The sequence below is a fragment of the Acinonyx jubatus genome, chromosome C1 (genome assembly GCF_027475565.1).
Source record: "Acinonyx jubatus isolate Ajub_Pintada_27869175 chromosome C1, VMU_Ajub_asm_v1.0, whole genome shotgun sequence".
In the NCBI taxonomy this organism is placed as follows: Eukaryota; Metazoa; Chordata; class Mammalia; order Carnivora; family Felidae; genus Acinonyx; species Acinonyx jubatus.
In genome coordinates, this window is record NC_069381.1 from 73,972,227 (window position 1) to 73,992,538 (window position 20,312).

A 20,312-nucleotide genomic window follows, 5' to 3' on the forward strand; every position below is an offset into this window, starting at 1 on the left:
TTGGGGCGATGCTCTAATTCAGTTTCAGACTCAGTATATCCCTGGCAGAGGATCCTGCAACTCTACTTGAACATTTTCTTGGCTTGTAGTCTTACATTATCTGTAAGTATAAAGAGATTCCATTTAGGTGACATTAAGCTCATCTCAAACCCTGTAATTCTTTATTCTTTGAGGATATTAACATTCATTTTTAAACAGTAATTTGTCCTAGTAATTTTGACATAACTATTTAATTTACAGATTGCCCAAGGACTCCAGATACCCCTAGCAGTGACCCTCGTTGTTCCACTAGCAATAATAGATTGATGGCTTTACAAAAACAATTGGATATAGAACTTAAAGTAAAACAAGGTGCAGAGAACATGATACAGATGTATTCAAATGGCTCTTCAAAGGTAAGTACTGTAAATTATAAATGTAAACCTATACAGTCAATCCTCATGATTTGTAGGTTCCATATGTGTGAGTTCACCCACCTGATAAAATTTATTTGTGACCCCAGCATCAGTACTTGCGGCACCTTCACAGTCATTCGTGAACATGCACAGAGGGATGAAAAATGTGATCGTCTGATGTGCATGCTCACAGCTGAGGTCAAACAAGGTGCTCGGCCTTCTTCTGTAAGCTCTTACACTGTAAACAAGTATCCTTTTCACGGTCTGTGTAGTGCCACAGTTTTTGCATTTTTGTGCTTACTGTGCTTTTGCTGTTTAAACACTGTTTTTTGATTTCTAAGACCAATTTAGCCTCCAAATTTGAAAGTATTGACAATAAAATAGGTTGGAAACAAATAGTTTTTAAAATAATATTTTTAAAATTGCTTACTCCTACCAAAATCAATCAAGAAAAAATTTACTTATGTGAGTAAAGGACCATCCATATTTGCAACTTTTCTGTGAATCTGAAATTGTTCTAAGACAAAAAGTTTACTTTTAAAAATTTAGGCTCTAATGAGTTTTCTATCACTCTATCATGGGTTTTTAGGAAAGGACAAATGAAAAGACAGGACATTCTAGCAGTACTGATTGGACTAGACCTGTGAGTTCTTGGGGAATCTGGTATGGGCATGTAACTCCTCACTGAGAATCATTTTTATGGGGAACAGTTGTTACTAATGAGAATGTGTCCTTGTTCTGAGGTATAATGTAGAAGAGAAAATGTTGGGAACCACTGAACCAGATTATTGTAAAGGTTCTTTCCAATCTAAGGTTCTATAATTTTATAATTTCTAAAAAGTCTTAGAAAGGTGGACTTATTATAAAATCTACACTGGTATTCTTAACTAAATTATTTTAAAGATCTTGCCTCTGAAAATTAATGTTTCTTTAATATTTATAGGTATTTCTTAAGTAATTTCAGAGTTAAAGTTATTTGTGTTTGGGGAGGTTTTTGTGTGTGTTTTCGTTTAAGAATTTAAAATTGGGGAGGAGCAGGGGTGGAATATTTTACTTGGAGTTATGCACCCTACCTACCCATCCAAAGAAATCTGGGAAGATGCTGAAAAGAGAGAAATGTGCATATGTTAATAAGATTTTTTAAGCCTAGTAATTAAAATTAGATTATATGCCATATTTCAAATAAATTTTTATCTTTAGAGAAATACAGTTTTTTCTATTTGATATATAATACATGATAGCATGTTGTTTTTTCTGTGTTTTTATTTTTAGTATTGACCTTTAGTTTTGAGCATTTTTCATTTTTATCAATTTGGACTTTTTTGTTTTAAGGCAGTAGTGTTCTTGGAGTTGTGAGTGCATGGGTATATTTAAATTTATCCAGCTACCACCCTCTAGAATAAGATTTTTAAATATACAGTTGATGGATTAGATTGAGATGTTTATGAACCCTTTGAAGTTAAAGGAAAATGGAGTGTGTTTGAATGAATGGCTGAATGAGAAGGCCATAGGTTTCACTATTCTTAAAGTGGTCTGTAATTGCCCATTCCACCCCCCAGGTTTATGGACATATTAAAAGTAAAACAAATAGATAACTTATGATAAATACAGGTCTAAAATGAACAGAACTATGAGCATCCTGCTAAAACAAAAGATTATTTTCCAATAGCCTTTTATTTTTAATTAGGAGATTTGTTAATTAGGGAAGGGGTCAGGTGGAGGTCCAGAGCATATAACAGCTTCTGTAGTCTCTGACGTAGACCTGCCAGTTATTTCTGTCTAGATTTGGTCTTAGCTGTTTTCCTTTCTCATCTTTAAACCTCTCAAAAGGTCAAAGTATATCTCTACGAGATTAGGGAAAATTGTAAATTGAAGTTATGTGGAATATTTAATTAATTTATTAAGGTCTTAACAGCTGGGCTCTGGAGTATGAATGTAATAAAATTATGCCTTATAATAGGTACTTAACAGGTAATATTCCACTTTCAAAAGCCCTACTGTCCAAAAAGGAGATATCACCTATAAATAATTATATAATAGTGATTTGTCCAAGTTACTTTAGAAACAGTGGGTAAGGATCACTTAACTACCAGAAGAAATCATTAAAGTCTTAGCATGAGATTTTAAGGATGATTTGGAGTTTAAAAGGGAATTACTTTCTAGGGAAGATGATGGGTAAACCCAGCAGATAGAGTAAGGAACTGTTGAATAGCATGGCTTATTCTAAGAAATAGAAGTGCTTTTGTATGGCTGTAGCAGAAACTCTTAACCTATTTCTTTCCCAACATATCTGAAGTAGGTAGAATATTAGCTCTAGCAGTCATTTTCAGTGGAAGGCCATGCCCTCTTGGAAAAACAAATCTCAATCTCCAGAAAAGCACATTTATTTTGGGGAAAAGTCTTTCAAGTGATTCCAACAAGACTTTTTTTCCTTTCACTGGTAGAGCTTTGAGTGAGGCGTAGTGAGAGGTGTAGCATAATTGAAAGACAAACTAGATTATAAAGTACTTTGGACAAAATTAAGCAGTTGAGATTCTATCTTATAAGATATATGGAGCTGCTGAAAGACTACTAGACAGTAAATACATGATCAGATTTAAAGTTAAGAAAGTTCACATTCATCTTTCTCAGACTTGAAGAATTAATTAGAGAAGGGTCCAGTATATAGACAGCAAGTTTAAGTAGGCTTCTGTAGGGGTCCAGGTTAAACATGCTTCATTCCTCTTGTAACAGCAGTAAAAGCAAAGAAGACAGAATGAAGCTGTTTGGGTAGAATAAATATGTGGTGTCTGGCTATAAGGAAGAAAGCAGAGTCAAAGATGATTTTTAGATTGGTTATGTGGGCACATTGGTGGATGGTGGTGCCCTTCATAAGTATAGGTAATTCACAATGGGGAGCAAATTTAGGGACAGGGATAATGAATTTATTTTGGTGGTAAAAATCATCTTGAAGACTCTGGTTATTGAATTCTGTATGACAAAATTGCCACCCTAGTACACATTATAGCCAGAGTTGTCCTTTAAAAGCCAAGTCATGTATTTTCACACTCTTGGTTCAAAACCTTCCATTGGCTTTCTAGCATGCTTAGAACAAAATCCAGAGTCCTTATTGTGGCTCTGTGAGTTCATACATGATTTACCCTAGATACCTTCTGATCTTCTCTAAAACACTTTCATTCTCTCTCATTACAAGCTATATTGGCTTCTTTGCTATCTCTTGAACATACCAAGCACACTCTTACCTCAGAGGCCTTGCATTTACTGTGTCTCTACCTAGATTTCTCTTCTCCCAAATGCTTTCATCTCTCACTCCATTACAGTTTCTGGTAGATGCTAACACTTCAGTGGGCTCTTTACTACTATCCTATGTAAAATAGCAGTCCTTTGGGGGCACCTGGGTGGCTCAGTTGGTTAAGGTCAGACTTGATTTCAGCTCAGGTCATGATCTCACAGTTGTGAGATCAAGCCAAACATCAGACTCTGCACTGTGCGTGGAGCCTAAGATTCTCTCTCTTCCTTCTGCCTCTCTCTCTCTCTCTGTCTCTGTCTCTAAAAAAAAAAAATATATATATATATATATGTATGTATATATATATATATATATATGCGCATATGTATGTATATATGGCAGCCTCCATCTCTCCTATCTCTTTCCCTGCTTTACTACTACCATAGTTTACATCTTTATAATCTTTATCAACATTAAAATGTAAATTTCATGACTCTAACTCCATTGGTTTTCAGAATAATATGAGGGCTTTGATAAGACATGTTGAAGAGATGTTTTCCACTGATGTTTTCAGATGGCAAATGAACTATTTATTAAAATATGGGGTTCTTTTTAACCTTTTAAAATGTATCCAGGTATTTTCAGACCTTTTTCTCATTTGAAAATACCTGACCATATATCCAGGCCTCACTCCCCTAAGTGTCCAGTCTTGATATAGTCCAGACTCATCTGTATTAACAGCCCATAAAACCTTTCTGGATTCCCTCAGTGAAAATTGATCCCATCTTCCTTTGAATTTACTTTGACTACTTTAAACATTCTGATACATACAATAATTATCTGTATCTGTTCAATTAAACTATAGGTTTTATAGGGTACCATCCTGATTAATCTTTGTATTTTCACTAGATGTAACATTTAGTACATGCAAAATAAGCCATCAATATGTGATGGAAAAATAAGGATAGTTATTGGTTTACTTATTTCTGAAATCTGTGTGATGGAGTGTATTTGTTATAATGTCCCACTATGACATGCAAAACAATATTTGTTTTATAAAATAAATTATATAATTTGAAAATATTACACATTTTTTAACTTATGATTAAAATATATTATACATTTGAAATATAACTATCAGACATCATAGAGTGCTAATTACTAATATAAACCACGTAACATTGTTCTTTTTAGTTCAAAATTAGTCAGATATTGGCATTTTCATATGATTCAACCTAACAAACATAAAAATCTTTCCAAAGCCTTAGTTAACATAAAAGCCAGTATTTCTCTAATGCCTAAACCAATTCTTATACTTTGGACCTACCTTGTCTCTTGCCTTGAATATATATTAGGTGCTCAGTAAAAATCCATTGAATGCCTAGAAGCATAAAACTGACATTAAAAATTTATTGAATGCTGGAAAGCATAAGACTGACGTGTAGTAACTATAAATCGCCTGTGACAGGTAATATCCAGTGTCAGTTTTAAAAGCCTTCATCATACTTTGACATCTGTGCAGATCTTCCAAAAGTCTGGGAAAATTCAATTACTTTTAAAATGAACTAAAAATGCTCTTCTTTACATGTTGAATTGAAATAGTTAAAGTATTTCCAAAGAAGTAAATGACTTCTGTCTTCTCATATACTGATTAAATAATAAAAGGAGTAGCTCAATTGAAAAGCATAGCATTAAATAGTTTGTTAATAGTTATTCATTTATATTAGGATTTCATTGAAATAAGATAATCATTTTTATTGCTCTAAAAGGGGACATTTTTAATGCCAATCATGTGCTAGGCAATATGATTTTAGTTTTATCTAGTGCTTACAAAAGCTTCATATTTTAAAGAATGGTATCCCCATTTGTGTAATTTATGCAAGAAACCTAAATCTTGCAGAAGATAGGTTAACAAGCCCAGGTTTAAAAGTACAGTAAGATTTGGGGCCCAGTCTGTCTGATTGCAAAACATATTTACCCCACTAAATTAGGAGCTTTGGAATACTAAGTTTTTTTCTTACTCCAGTAAGTTCTCAAAGGAATAGAAAAGCTGTTTCAAATCTTCAGTTTTTCTGATGTACTTAATAGTGGAAAGGAGGAGGAATTAAAATAAAAGTATTTTCATTTTAAATTTGAAGGGTGAATAGGTATATTCATAAAAGCATATAATTAGTCATAGCCAAGCAGCAAACTCAAGCAAGTATCTTTAATGGTAAAGCATAATTAACAAATGCAGTGTGTGTGTGTGCGTGTGTGTATGTGTGTACACTTCATGGTGTAAAATGATATTTAAGAGACTTAGTAGATTATTTGGCTCAACTCCTTGGTGTGAAATCTAAATATTTAATAAAGAATGAAATCTGACTAGAGGTCTTTCTTAAATTGACTGGCCTTAGGAGCAGGAAAGAAATGGAAGAAGAATTCATAAATTTGCAAATTCTTTTTCTCCCACTGTATATTAACCTTGTTTGGTGTTTAACATAAAATATGTTCACTTTCTTTTTTTTCCCTTATATAATAGCAATATTATCTTTCCCACCCCACATCTCCTTCCTCCTCTTTTATTCAGTGTCATAATAGACTCTGTGTGCGTGTTTCTATTGAAATGATGCTGCACATCTGATGCTTGTCTCTTAGCTTCTAGTCTTGAACTCTTCTAGAGAATATAGGTTGATTGTATCCTATTTTATTTGCAAATCAGTACTGACTGCCATAGTGATAAAACTAGAGATGCTTAAATAGTAAGCAACAATTGGCTTTTCTTTTGAATAAGTACTTTCTAACTTGATGCATAGTTTTATCATTTTTTGTGGATTGAAGCCTACTAGACTTTGACAATTAATATAACAATCTAAGCAGCAGATGGTTTTAATTTCTGTTACTTGTTGCATATGAAACTTTTGGGAAAAAATGCTGTATTAGTTTTCTATGGTTGCTGCAACAAATTATCATAAATTTAGTAGCTTAATACAAATTTATTATTTTACAATTTTGTAATTGAAAAGTCTCAAACGGATGTCACTGAGCTAAAATCAAGGCATGGGCAGAACTGCATTCCCTTCTGAAGGATGGAGAAGAGAATTTGTTTCTTTGTTCTTTCTAGCATCTAGAGGCTGCCCACATTCCTTGGCTTATGGCCTTCTTCTCTTTGAAGCCAAAAACAGTGGGTCCATTTCTTCTCATATTACTCTGCCCTCCTCTTCTGCCTTTCTCTTCCACATTTAAGGAGACTTATAATTACTTTGGGCCCAACTGGAAATAATCTCTACATTTTAAGGTTGAATGATTAACAACCTTAATTCCATCTGCTATTTTAGTTTCCCTTTGCTATGTAACATTTGTAAGGTTCTGGGATTAGGACATGGACATCTTTGGGTGGATCATTATTTAGCAGACCACAATTCCTAAAATGGTAAGTTTTTTGTTACTCTCTGTCAGTAACATTCATTGTTGTCAGAATTAAACTGGTATGACAGTAACATTATTTCACTTAATTCTGGACCTTTCTTGAAGTTTTAAGAGATAACAGAAGTTTATTCACTATAATTTCCTCCTTTGCTTTATTGAGAATGTCTTGGGTTTTTTTGACATTCAAGAGTGTCAAGGGACCTTTCTTATTATCTCACCAGTGTTGACAAATGCTATTTCCTGTTTCCTTTATCAGATTTAAGGGAACACAAATACCATCTATGATTAGTTACTTTAAAAATTTCCCTACATATATGAAGCTTCATAAGAATTTAACTGTAATGTTATGAGAGAGGAAGAGACTTTCTAAAATATTTAGGTTTAGTCACTGAGGTGTCTGTCACATGCAATGCTTCTGAGAATTATTGAACATAGTGTGAAAAAATCCTTTATATTTTGTGTAAAGCAGAGAAAATTACAAATGTGAATTTGGAATTCTTTTAAACAGTAATAAGATTTACTTGCTTTCTCACAAATTGTCTTAACTAAATGAAGTTGCTTTTCTCATTTATAGCTGTTTCGTTCGATGGCTTTTTAAAATAAATGTATCTACAAGTGTATCTATTATAGCGCTTACAGTGTGCTCTTTTAACTCTGTTTTTCACTTGCTGATAATCGTTTTATCTCATTTAGAAGCTGTGAAAATGTTCTGTTTGTCTTTTCATATGCTTACCTTTTCAAACTTATTTTAATAGGATCGGAAACTCCATGGCACAGCTCAGCAGCTGCTCCAGGACAGCAAGACAAAAATAGAAGTGATACGAATGCAGATTCTTCAGGCAGTCCAGACCAATGAATTGGCTTTTGATAATGGTGATGGAATAGAGATAAATTGTCATGCTTATTATTATGGGCTTATAGTGCTTAATAAATATCATGTAGTAAAGAAGCAGTGGTTCAGAATTAAGGAGGAGGAGGCCTTATGTCTTTGAGTTTTGATGGCTAAAATGGAAGGCTCTTCATTTCAACATTGTATCTATTAAGTATTACTTCAGTGTTTTTTTACGTAACTAATTTTTCTCTTACATTGTAAGAATTCATTTCTTTTTCATGAGTTTTAATCACTGTATATGAAAATACCAAATAAATGGTTCAATTGCATTTTTTTTCTCCCCCCTCTAGCAAAACCTGTCATAAGTCCTCTTGAACTTCGGATGGAAGAATTAAGGCATCATTTTAGGATAGAATTTGCAGTAGCAGAAGGTGCAAAGAATGTAATGAAATTACTTGGCTCAGGAAAAGTAACAGACAGAAAAGCACTTTCAGAAGTAATTTTAAATAAATATTTTAACTTAATAAATACATTTTTCAAAGAATGTAATTATTTAAATGACAACAATTGTCTTTTCCCTGTTCAAGGCCCAAGCAAGATTTAATGAATCAAGTCAGAAGTTGGACCTTTTAAAGTATTCATTAGAGCAAAGATTAAATGAACTCCCCAAGAATCACCCCAAAAGCAGTATTATCATTGAGGAGCTTTCACTTGTTGCATCACCAACACTAAGTCCACGTCAAAGTATGATATCTACACAGAACCAATATAGTACACTGTCCAAACCAGCAGCACTAACAGGTAGGTTGCATACATCTCCTAATTGTTTTGGGTGCACTTTTTTTGTGTGTACGTCGGGTCCTGGTTTAATAAATGAATAAAAAGTATGAGTACTTTTAAGAAGTATGCACAGATGTTTAAAATACTGTGATAAGATACACATAACATAAACTTTATTATTTTAGCCATTTAAAAATATACAATTCAGAAGTATTTACTATATTTATGGTGTTGCAAAACTATCACCATCATGTAGTTCCAGAACATTTTCATCATCCCAAAAGGAAACCCCATACCCATTAAGTAGTTACTCCCCATTCCCACAGCTTCTGGCAGCCACTGTTGGTTTTCTGTCTCCGTAGATTTGTCTATTCTAGATATTTCCTATAAATGGAAGTATATAATTTTTGGCCTCTGTGTCTGGCTTCTTTCACTTAGTGTACTGTTCTCAAGGTTTGTCCTTGTAGAATATATCAGTACTTCATTCCTTTTTATGGTAAATAGTTCTCAATTATATGTGGGTATATACTAAGTTTATCCATTTATTAATTGATGGACATTTGGGTTGTTTCCACCTTATGACTATTGTGAATAGTGTTGTTATGAACATTTGTGTTCAGGTTTTTGTCTGAACACCTGTTTTCATTTATTTTGGGTGTATACCTAGGAATGTAAGTACCAGGTCATGTGGTAATTTTATGTTTATATTTTTGAGGCATGGTCACCTATTTGCCACGGTGGCTGCAGCATCATTTTATGTTCTTAAGAGCACACATCCTTACCCAACACTTGATATTTTCCTTTTCTTTTTTTTTTTTTTTTTTTTTTTTTTGATTATTGCCATTCTAGTAGGTCCATTACTGAAAGTCAGTTAGTGAAGTCTCAGTTATTTTTTGTGCCTATTTCTCCTTTTAATTATGTAAATGTTTGCTTCATGTATTTTGGGGGCTCTGCTGTGAATTGCACTTATGTTTATAATTTTTATATCTTCTTGATGGATTGACTCTTCTATCAAAATATAATGTCCTGTTTTATCTCCTATAAGAATCTTGAATTGAAGGTCTATTTTGTCTGATATTAGTGTAGCTCCCTCAACTGTCTTTTCCTTATTACTATTTGCACTGAATATCTTTTTCTGCCCTTTCACTTTTTTTCCCTTTTCAGCTCTTTAAAAATGTGATTTCGTCTTCTTGTTTCTATTTTCCTATTATAAAAAGCTGTAATTTTTTTATCAGTATATCTCTTCATGCAATGTTCTTTATTACCCATTGGCTTCAAATAACATGGAATTATACTCACTTTTCTTTTTTTTTTTTTTTCTCTCTGCTCCTATGACTGGGTGCTTTTAATTTACCTGTCTTTAAGTTTGCCAGTTCTTCTGCCTGCTCAAATCTATTGCAATTTTCTAGTAAATTTTAAAAATTTTAGTATTGTGCTTTCATTTGGTTCTTATTGATAAATTCTATGTCTTCATTAATATTCTCTATTTGTTAAAACACCACTCTCCTTTCTTTCGTTTGGTTTTGGTTTTGGTTTTGTTCTTGTTTTGTTTTGTAGGTCCTTGACAATATGTAAGACAGTTGATATGAAGTCCTTGTCTAATAGATCCAGTGTCTTGGCTTCATCAGTTTCTATTAATTTCTGCCTTTCTTGTCAATTAGCTGTACTCTTTTTTTTTTTTTTTTTAATTTATTTTTGAGAGAGACAGAGACAGAATGCAAGCAGGGGAGGGTAGAGAAAGTGAAGGGGAGACACAGAATCCAAAACAGGCTCCAGGCTCTGAGCTGTCAGCACAGAGCCCGACACGGGGCTCGAACTCACGGACCGCGAGATCATGACCTGAGCCAAAGTCAGACGCTTAACTGACTGAGCTACCCAGGCACCCCAGCCATACTCCTTATTTTCCAGGTTGCATCTTAATTTTTGATTGAAAACTGGATGTTGTGAATATTATAATGTGTAACTCTGGAAGACACTCCCTTTCTCTAGAATTTCTTTGTTTGTGTGGGATATAGTTTTTTAGGGGCTTTTATAAATATTTTGTAAACACTGTAGTTGTTGTCATGTATGGTCACTGAAGTCTTTATTAAGACTAGTGGTCAGCTAGTATTTTAACAGACATTTCTTTTCATGCATGCAGGCAGAAAGAAAAAAAATTGCCTGTCTTTGTAGCTGGGCTCTGTGTTTGTGTGTTGGGGGCATACCCCCAACAGTCACCCAGGCATCTTACAACTCTGCCTTTGCTGGCACAAAACTTGAAGATCAGCCAGATGTGAGAACTTAGGACTTTCTCAGGCCTTTTCTGAGGATGCCTCCTTTTCTCTCTAGCCTTCTAGTTTCTCAGTGGAAATACTGCAAAGCCCTTATTCCCCAAAACATCCCACTCCCTATGTTCTCCTCCAAGACTCTTTGGGATATCTTGTTTGTCCCAATTGATATCTTTTGCCTCAGGTTGCAATGACTGGTTTATTTGCCTTTAAATGCCTTCCACTTAGCTATTTCTCTGCCCTGAGAGATTTCCTAGTAAGGCAAAAAACAATTTTTTTTAAGGCACACTTTTGTGTTAGTTCATCAGAGAGCCCTCAGTTCATTCAAAGCAGGCAACCACACTTCCTTGAGAATGAGGATTTCTTTTTAACTGCTGTCTTGAAAATTATCAATAAACCATGTGGGTAGAAGGAAGATGAGGCAAGGGTAAGTTAAAGTGCTACAGAGTCTCCTATTGAGTACTTACTGTGTTTTTGTTAAGTAAGCATTTGCTTGGTTGCAGTAAACCTTTGACTATCTTTCACATTTCTCATACACTTGATTCTAACAGTTTCTGCTAATTTTTGGTTGTTTTGTTTGTTTCCTGTGTTTCTGTGGAGAAATTGTTTTAGGACCTTGTTGCCCCACCGTTTTCTCTATCAGCTACAAAGGTTTTTATGGTCCATGTGATTATGACATTTTTGTTACATTGACTTCTCACCCCTGGAAATTCTTAAATTACCATATGAATGTGAATGTCAACAAGGGCTTTACTTTAATAATGTCATTGAGTATTTTGAAGATGTGAAAGTGTTCTTCAGAATTGCATAGCATGCTATCACATTCTGGTAGCTTTGGGTATCATTAATCAGTTTTATGTCAGACTTCTATATTAAAACTTGAAGGACAAATTTATAGTTAAACTGTGCTGTTGCCACTAATAGGATCAGTCTAAACCTACAGTTACCAAATTGAGTTTCTAAATCTGAGGTATCCTGGGATGCAAGAATGAATAAACAGAGTACAACAGGATATTTTAACTTTTTTGAGGGAAGCCCTCAAAGTAAAGTGTTACTTCACGTCCTACAGTCACCATTTAAATTACTAGCTCAAAGTAGTTCTAGTTTTAGCAGGAGATGGTGCTTCGAGTGAAGTCATAAATGTTGATGAAACAGGGTTTTCCTGCATTGCTGTGATACAATAAATACCATGTGAAAATCAACATGGAGTAGAAAAGAAGGTGGCGGTTTCCAGTGTAATTCCAGAGTTTGAGAAGTTGTACAGTGCTCAGTATAAACATCCATTAGGAAATAACTATGGTTATTTACGAATGAAATAAGATTACCTTTTCTTTCAAGTTATGTGTATTGTTTTTATAGTTATTAATTGATTACAATATTCTATGAAACAGAACTGTTAGGTATATCTTTCAGACTAGGAGCACAGTGAAAAAATTGGTACACTAGGGTACCATGAAACAAGAAAGCTTGGGAATCTTTGGTCAGAATGCTCCATTTTATTTTAAATGTTTTAAATATTTATTAAAGTGTTTATCATTCTAGTCACATCTTCTGTAACTCCTATTATGAATTTTCTATCACAGTTAAACTGGTTTGTGCACAGTCCCTGTTTAATATCTGCCTTGTTATCCATCTTCTTACTGTATTTTTTAAAATCAAAACTGGAATATAGACCTGTGAAGAACAAAGACTTTGTTGTCTGCCTACATGTAATTCTAGCCCCTAGCACAGGATATTTATAGTTTCAGGAGAAACTTGGTAAAGATTATTTGACAATAAGGAAGGAACTGCACTTAAGCTTTTGCCATTGTATGACTCAGTGCTGAATGCATTAATAATATTTTAGAATTTTTGAATGATTCATTGACTAAAATATGGTTGTCAAATATTTGGAAATCAACAATATTTCTAGAAAAGTAATAAAGCCATATTTTAGAAAACATCTGATACAGCTGGAATTTTTTTTCCCTTTCTATTCTTGTTGACTTCTCTCCCCAACTCTAACCTCTTCCATTCTCTTTTCCTGTTCTTCATTGCCTTACTGAACTTTATTCAAAGTGATGTAAATTGTCAGCATAAAGGGAAGTATCTTATAGTTCTTAAGACATTTTGGGTTTTTTTTTAATTTTTTTTTATGTTTATTTTTGAGAGAGAGAGACAGAGTGCAAGCAGGCGAGGGGCAGAGAGAGAGGGAGACACAGAATCCGAATCAGGCTCCCCAGACTCTGAGATGTCAGCACAGAGCCTGACGCGGGACTCAAACTCACGAACCGCGAGATCATGACCTAAGCCGAAGTCAGACACTAAACCGACTGAGCCACCCAGACACCCCAAGACATTTTGGTTTTTAAAAATACTATTTTAAATTCCTACTGAACCTTTTAATGAATTCATGTTGAAGCTTAAGCTAAAGACAGAGTAACTAGAAAGAGAAATACTATTGGTCTTAATAAAGGATTATACACAATGAAGAATTATATTGGATAAGTAGTAGGAACATTTACCCTCCTGAGTTTTTCACTACATGCTGTTTGTGGTTTGTCTCATTTATATTCTGATTTCTTTTGTGGTTGTATGAATAAAAATTGAAATTTGTGGTTTGTCTCATTTATATTCTGATTTCTTTTGTGGTTGTATGAATAAAAATTGAAATTTGCAAATTTGGTGCTACTTTGAAATAAGGTATAATTGAATTTTTGGTCCACATTTTGAGACTTTTACTTGTTTTTATGAAAGAAGATACCTTCATTACTCAGTTGTACCAAGATGAAATACTGAATTAGTAAAATGGATATAAAATAGTTTTTTCAGAACATTAAAAAAAAAACATTTACTTGTTCTAATGGAATTCATAGCTACTGCTTATGAATACAGACATTTACTTCTTGGATTGCTTGTTTTAAAAATTTCATATTGTGGGTTATAAAAGTAAAATATTTTAAAGTATTTCTAATATGGTTACACACAATTGCAACTGTGTCACCTCATAAAGGAAAGAAACTTCTAGATGCTTACTAAAGTTCTTAAATCCCTCCAGGTTTCTTTTTCCTAAATGAAAGCAGGTGCTGAGCATTGTCATCTCCTAATATATTGAAATTACTAAAATATTTAATAAGCTACCAGGGTTTGAAGTAGTGACCAGATGTTTTCAGTTTCCCCAGGATGACTTTTACAGCTAAACATTTACAATGGAAATGAGCTAAGTTTGCCAGTTTAACAACAAAAAAGGAAATAAAACACACAAATACAACAAGTTGTTTCTTTTGAATTAAAATTAAAATAATATCTACTTAATCTGTTTTAACACTTTATAGTTACAGAATATTTCCATAGCCTAACAAACATAAAAATTGAAGCTCCCCTCCAACTTTAGTAACTTTATTGAGACATAATTTATATACCATAGAATCCACACACTTAAAGAATACAGTTTTAGGGCACCTGGGTGGCTCAGTCGGTTAAGCATCCGACTTCAGCCCAGGTCATGATCTCACAGTTCGTGGGTTCGAGCCCCTCATCGGGCTCTGTGCTTACAGCTCAGAGCCTGGAGCCTGCTTCTGACTCTGTGTCTCCTTCTCTCTCTGCTCCTCCCCCATTCATGCTCTCTGTCTCTCAAAAATAAATAAAAGTTAAAAAAAATTTTTTTTGTTAAGAATATAGTTTTAGAACTTTAAAAGAATGTTTTAATGTTTATTTTTGAGAGGGGCATAGAAACAGAGTACGAATGGGGGAGGGGCAGAGACAACTGAATGACCCAGGCGCCCCTAGTTTTAGGATTTTTAGGAAATGTATATAGTTGTGCCACCATCATCAACATCCAGTTTTATTTGAAGTGTATAACTTGAAGATTTTTGTCATAAATTTTGTTGTGAAACCATCACAACAATCAAGATAATTAATATATCCATCATCCCAAAAGTGTCCTTGTGTGCCTCTGTGTAATCCCTCTTTCCTGCTCTTCTCATGCTCTCCTTACCCACATCTGACTCCAGGCAATCACTGACCTATTTCTGTCACTTGCTATTAGTTTACATTTTGTAGAATTTTCTATAGGTGGAATCATTCAGTATATACTGTTTTCTTTGGGAAGAGAAGGATTTCTGACCTTTTTCACTCTGAATAGCTATTTTAATATTCATCTATGTTGTGTCTATCAGTAGTTCCTTTCTGTTATTAATAGTATTCAGTTGTATGGATAGTCCATAATTTGTTTATCCATTCACCTGCAACTGATATTTGAGTTGTTTCCACTTTGTATTTTTTCCAAATGTAGCTACTAATAACATCCTTAGGCAGTTTTTGTGTAAATGTAGATTTCATTTGGGTAAATACTTAGGAATGATATGGCTGGATCATGGTAGTCTACTGAAAATGGATTCTTTACCCATTTTTAAATCTGAAAAGTCTTCATTTTTGAAAGATATTTTCAGTGGGTCTAGAATTCTAAGTTCACAGTTTATTTGCTTGTTCATTTTCTCAGTACATTAAAATTGTTGCTTATGTGTCTTGCTTTCATTGTTTCTTATGAGAAATCCACTGTGATCCTAATCTTTGTATGTAACGTATCTTTTTTCCTCTGGCTGTTTTTAATATTTTCTCTGTATTACTTGTTTTGAGAAATTTTGTTATCGTGTACTTTCATGTGATTTACTTATTGCTCTTTTGCTTGGTGTTTTTGAAATTCTTGGATACTTACTGGGTTTATAGTTTTCATCAAATTTGGAAATTTTTCAGCCATTATTTTTTCAAATATATTTCTGTCCCAATTGTCTCTGCTCTTCATCAGGGACTTAGTTGTACACATATTGGGCCACTTGAAGTTAAACTTAGTTTATATATGCACTGTTTTTTTTGTGTTGTTGTTGTTGTGTTTTTTACCCCTCAAGTCTTTCCTTTCTCTTATTTTTTTTTTTTTTTTTACCATTTCTACTGCTTTAGCTTCAAGTTCACTAGCCTTTTCTTTTGCAATGTATAATCTGCCACTAATCTCATCCCAGTATATTTTTCCTAAAGTCTCTAACATGGTAGTTTTATATCTGGGATTTTGTTTGGGGTCTTTTTGATTTATTGCATGTCTCTATTCAAGTTTTTGAACAGATGGACTATAATTATGATCACTGTGTGAATGTGTTCATGTCAGTTTTGGATTGATTTTCATTTGATATCTTTTTTTCTTACTATGTTTCTTACTTTTCTGTTTATCTGTTTTCCTGGTATAATAGTCAGAATTTCAAGAATGACCCTTGGAACCCCTGTCCTGTGGATACGATGAGACATCATTCCTGTGATAATACTATGTTATATGGAAAAGGGGATTTTGCCTGTGTGACTAAGGTTATTAATCAGTTGGCTTTGAGTTAATATAAAGGGCAGTTATCTGGGCTGGTATAATATGATCACATGAACCCCCTAAAAGCAGAGAATTTTCTCTGGCCAGTGGCAGAAGGGGAAGAATAATCTGAATCATGAAAAAGATTGTATGTGCCATTGCTGGCTTGAAGATAGAGGGGGCTAGCATGTAGTGAGGAATTCACATGGCCTTTAGAACTTGAAAACAACCCTTGGCCATCAGCTAGCAAGGAAATAGGGACCCCAATCCTATGTCTGCTAGAAACTGGAGGCTGCCAACAACCTGAATGATCTTGGAAGCAGATTCTTCAAATCTTCCAGATAAGAGCCCAGCCTGGCAGATATGAGGATTTCAGCCTTGTGAGATTTCTAACAGAGAGTACAGACAACTCACCCAGACTCTGACCTACAGAACTGTGAAATAATAAATGGGTGTTGTTCTAGGCCACTAAATTTGTGGTAATTGGTAATCCAGCAACAGAAAACAAATATGCCTGGTAGTCTCTGATTAGATTGCTAGACATTGTGAGTTTTAGCTTTTGGATGCTGGATATTTTTGTATTCCTATAAATATTCTTGAGCTTTGGTCTAGGTCACAGTTAAGTTACCTGTATTGCTTTTAAGCAATACCTGTATTGCTTTTATTTTTTTTTTTTTTTAATTTTTTTTTTCAACGTTTATTTATTTTTGGGACAGAGAGAGACAGAGCATGAACGGGGGAGGGGCAGAGAGAGAGGAAGACACAGAATCGGAAACAGGCTCCAGGCTCTGAGCCATCAGCCCAGAGCCTGACGCGGGGCTCGAACTCACGGACCGCGAGATCGTGACCTGATTGAAGTCGGACGCTTAACCGACTGCGCCACCCAGGCGCCCCATGTATTGCTTTTAAACAATACCGGGTATTGCTTTTAAGATTTGTTATACAGACCAGAACATCATTTAACGTAGGAGTAATTATTCTCTACTACTGGGGCAAGACCGAATACTTGATTAGGGGAACCCTCTGCACATCTTAGTTCTGTCTCTGGACAGCTGTTGTCTCTCTTTTACTCTGCCTGTGAATTCTAGCCACCTTGATCAGTTCTGTGTCATACTCTCCGGTCCGTTTCCTTCACACAGGTAGTCCACTTGGTTGCACCTGAGTTTCCCCTCCCTGCACTATGTCCTAGGTATATTCCAGGCAGTAAACTCAAGCAGTCTTAGGGTTCATCTCATTTGTTTGCCATGTCTTGGGGATCAGTGTTCTTCATTTCCTGACCTCCAATGTCTTTAACACTTTTTTAACGTATTTTGTTTGTTTGTTTGTTTAAGAGTTGGGTATAAATCCAGGTCTTTTCACTTTCGAGTTCAGCTTTAATTATTTAAGTTCATTGGGACCAGGAAATATCCCTAAATGTTATATATAGGAGTACTTAAATAACTCCTAAAATGTTATTCTCTGTGCATTATCTAAAATTTTAATACTATAGCACCATTTCTAACTTCTAGTATACTAACTCTAGCCCAAATGATGACAAACTGTATCTTTAGATAGCCTTAAAGTTACTCATTTTCATTTGAACACCTTCAGTATTTATTTGCCTAAGGAAATCAGAATTATGTTTAGATAATTATAGTCAATTATTTGACTCATTACACTATTAGAAAGTTAATATTATTTTACATCTCAAATAGAACAGGAAACCCATTTATTTATACAAAAAAACCCTGTAAAGTCTTTTTCTGTATTAACTACATAACTACTAAACATGGCTAGCTGCTTTTCATGTAGTCAGATTTCCTTGTTTCTAATTTCTGTATGTTTATGTTGATATTTGGCTTTGTTTTCCTTCCCACGTGGTCTATCCACATAATTTTGTAATTCTTCCATGTAATTATATAAATGAGTATTCAGACATAGAAGAAGTTTATGTAACCTCTTTTAGAACAAGTTTTTGGACAGCTATTGGAAGGTGCTGTTCTTTCCATAAAATTTCTTACAGTTTTATTAAGAATTTTCAATAGGTTTCTCTAATTAAAACAGGAAGGATGATTAGTTATCTCACAGATCCTCTGGGAGAAGAGATTTTGTTATTTTAGCAGATCTCTCCCCATCCTTTCTGAATAGTAACAAAGACATAGTTCTATATATTAAAAATTGATGTTCTTATTTGATATTTGTTCATGCTGATAGGTACTTTGGAAGTTCGTCTTATGGGCTGTCAAGATATTCTAGAGAATGTCCCTGGACGGTCAAAAGCAACATCGGTTGCACTACCTGGTTGGAGTCCAAGTGAAACCAGATCATCTTTCATGAGCAGAACAAGTAAAAGTAAAAGTGGAAGTAGTCGAAATCTCCTAAAAACCGACGACTTGTCCAGTTCAGTAACCAAATTTTTTAAAAAATCATATAACAAATTAAAGGGCCTATACAAAGAACTTAATAATGCAGCTAGCAATGGGAAAGAGCCAAAGTTGAACAAAAAGCTTTATGTTCTGACTTCTATAATTTAACTTTAAAATATCGAAAGCTATACTGACAGGAAACAAAGGCAACCAAATTTATTGAAATTATGTTAGAAAACTGAATGACACGTAACATTAATTCTTTTGGAAGAATGAAATACTCAGGATCAATCTATGCCAAACTGAAAGTGTTCAGAGGCTCTGAGTCTTGTCACATCTTTATCTTTTAATGACATCGTGACACTTCTCAATCTTGATAACTAACCACAGGACCCAACGTGTTTACTAGTAGTGGCTCAGTTAGCAAACAAATGGGGTAATAGGTGGAAGTGGTAAGAGCAATATGCAATAGGTTTATGAAGCACTTTGCAGATGTTCTAAAATGTGATTATAAACTATGATATAAAGGTAGCACTGGGGGGGGGAAAGGCCCGTGACAGTTAAACCTACTACAGGGTACAGAGGTGCATATGTCAGTGTTTTCCTTCATCTAGAAAGGGATTTTAGGGAAAGTGTGGAAACAAAAATTGTCTAAAGTGACAAACTCTACAAACAGAAATGTAGAGGGAGAAAACTGAATGATTACTATTGATATACAAACATACAAAATAGATAGCATTTGATCTCTGTGTTTTTGTCAAACACAGAGGATAATTTGGGAGCATCTGGTGGAAGTATGTGTACATGTAAAAGTAGCCATTTAAGATCCAAAAGCTTCAGTATTAAGAAAAATCTTACTTTTAAAGGCTCATAAGACTTTTGTTCCTATTAAACAGTGATGCTTCTATTTTAAAGTTTTAAAATATTTAAGCAAGTTTATAAATTGTAATTACAGATGATGTCTGTGCGGTTTTGAAGCTAGATAATACTGTGGTTGGTCAGACGAGCTGGAAACCCATTTCCAATCAGTCATGGGACCAGAAGTTTACACTGGAACTGGACAGGGTAAGAGGAAAACATTTTACTTAAATTTTCATTATATTTATAATTCATTTTGAATGTAAATTTTATGTCTTTGAAGACTTTGAAAAGTTTTATTTTTTTAATGCTTATTCATTTATCTTAGAGGGTGTGAGTGAGTGGGGAGGGGCAGAGAGACAGGGAGACGGAGAATCCCAGGCAAGCTCCGCAGCTGTCAGTGCAGAGCCCAGTGTGGGGGCTCAGACTTACAAACTGTGAGATCATGACCTGAGCCAACAATCAAGAGTCGGACGCTTAACTGACTAGCTACCCAGGCACCCCTGGGAAGTTTTATTTTTAATGCAATAAAAGAAGAACCTAGGGGTTTTTTTTTTGATGTTTCTCATCTGGTGAGTTGTATAAAAGCCTGCATTAAGACAGAGGTGAACATCAGAGTGCTGCAGTAGCTTTCGCTTCTGCAGTGATTTGAATGTACATTTTGTATTAACATAAAAGACAACCAAGTGAGAGCTAGTATTGAAATATATTTATTTTAGTGATGTACTCTAAAAATGAAGGTGATTCTTCTGATTCACCATTTGTAGGTTATACTACTAAAGCTGGATTTGAAATGAGCTAATGTGCTCAGTTACCCAGGCTTCCATGTGTCTCAGTGGCTTTCATGAATGACATGAATGGCCGGAATA

The 20,312-nt window shown here is 34.4% G+C and overlaps 1 protein-coding gene across 2 annotated transcripts in view; it reads left to right on the plus strand.

The window, feature by feature from the left end:
• Nucleotides 1-20,312, plus strand: part of PKN2 (protein kinase N2) — a 128,188-nt gene that overhangs the window by 65,501 nt on the left and 42,375 nt on the right. For both annotated transcript variants that reach the window (XM_027058676.2, XM_027058677.2), the window contains exons 3-8: nucleotides 241-395; nucleotides 7,788-7,905; nucleotides 8,215-8,360; nucleotides 8,452-8,665; nucleotides 18,434-18,619; nucleotides 19,541-19,650. In XM_027058676.2, coding sequence (XP_026914477.1) covers nucleotides 241-395; nucleotides 7,788-7,905; nucleotides 8,215-8,360; nucleotides 8,452-8,665; nucleotides 18,434-18,619; nucleotides 19,541-19,650 — 929 coding nt within the window. The remainder of the gene's footprint in view (nucleotides 1-240; nucleotides 396-7,787; nucleotides 7,906-8,214; nucleotides 8,361-8,451; nucleotides 8,666-18,433; nucleotides 18,620-19,540; nucleotides 19,651-20,312) is intronic.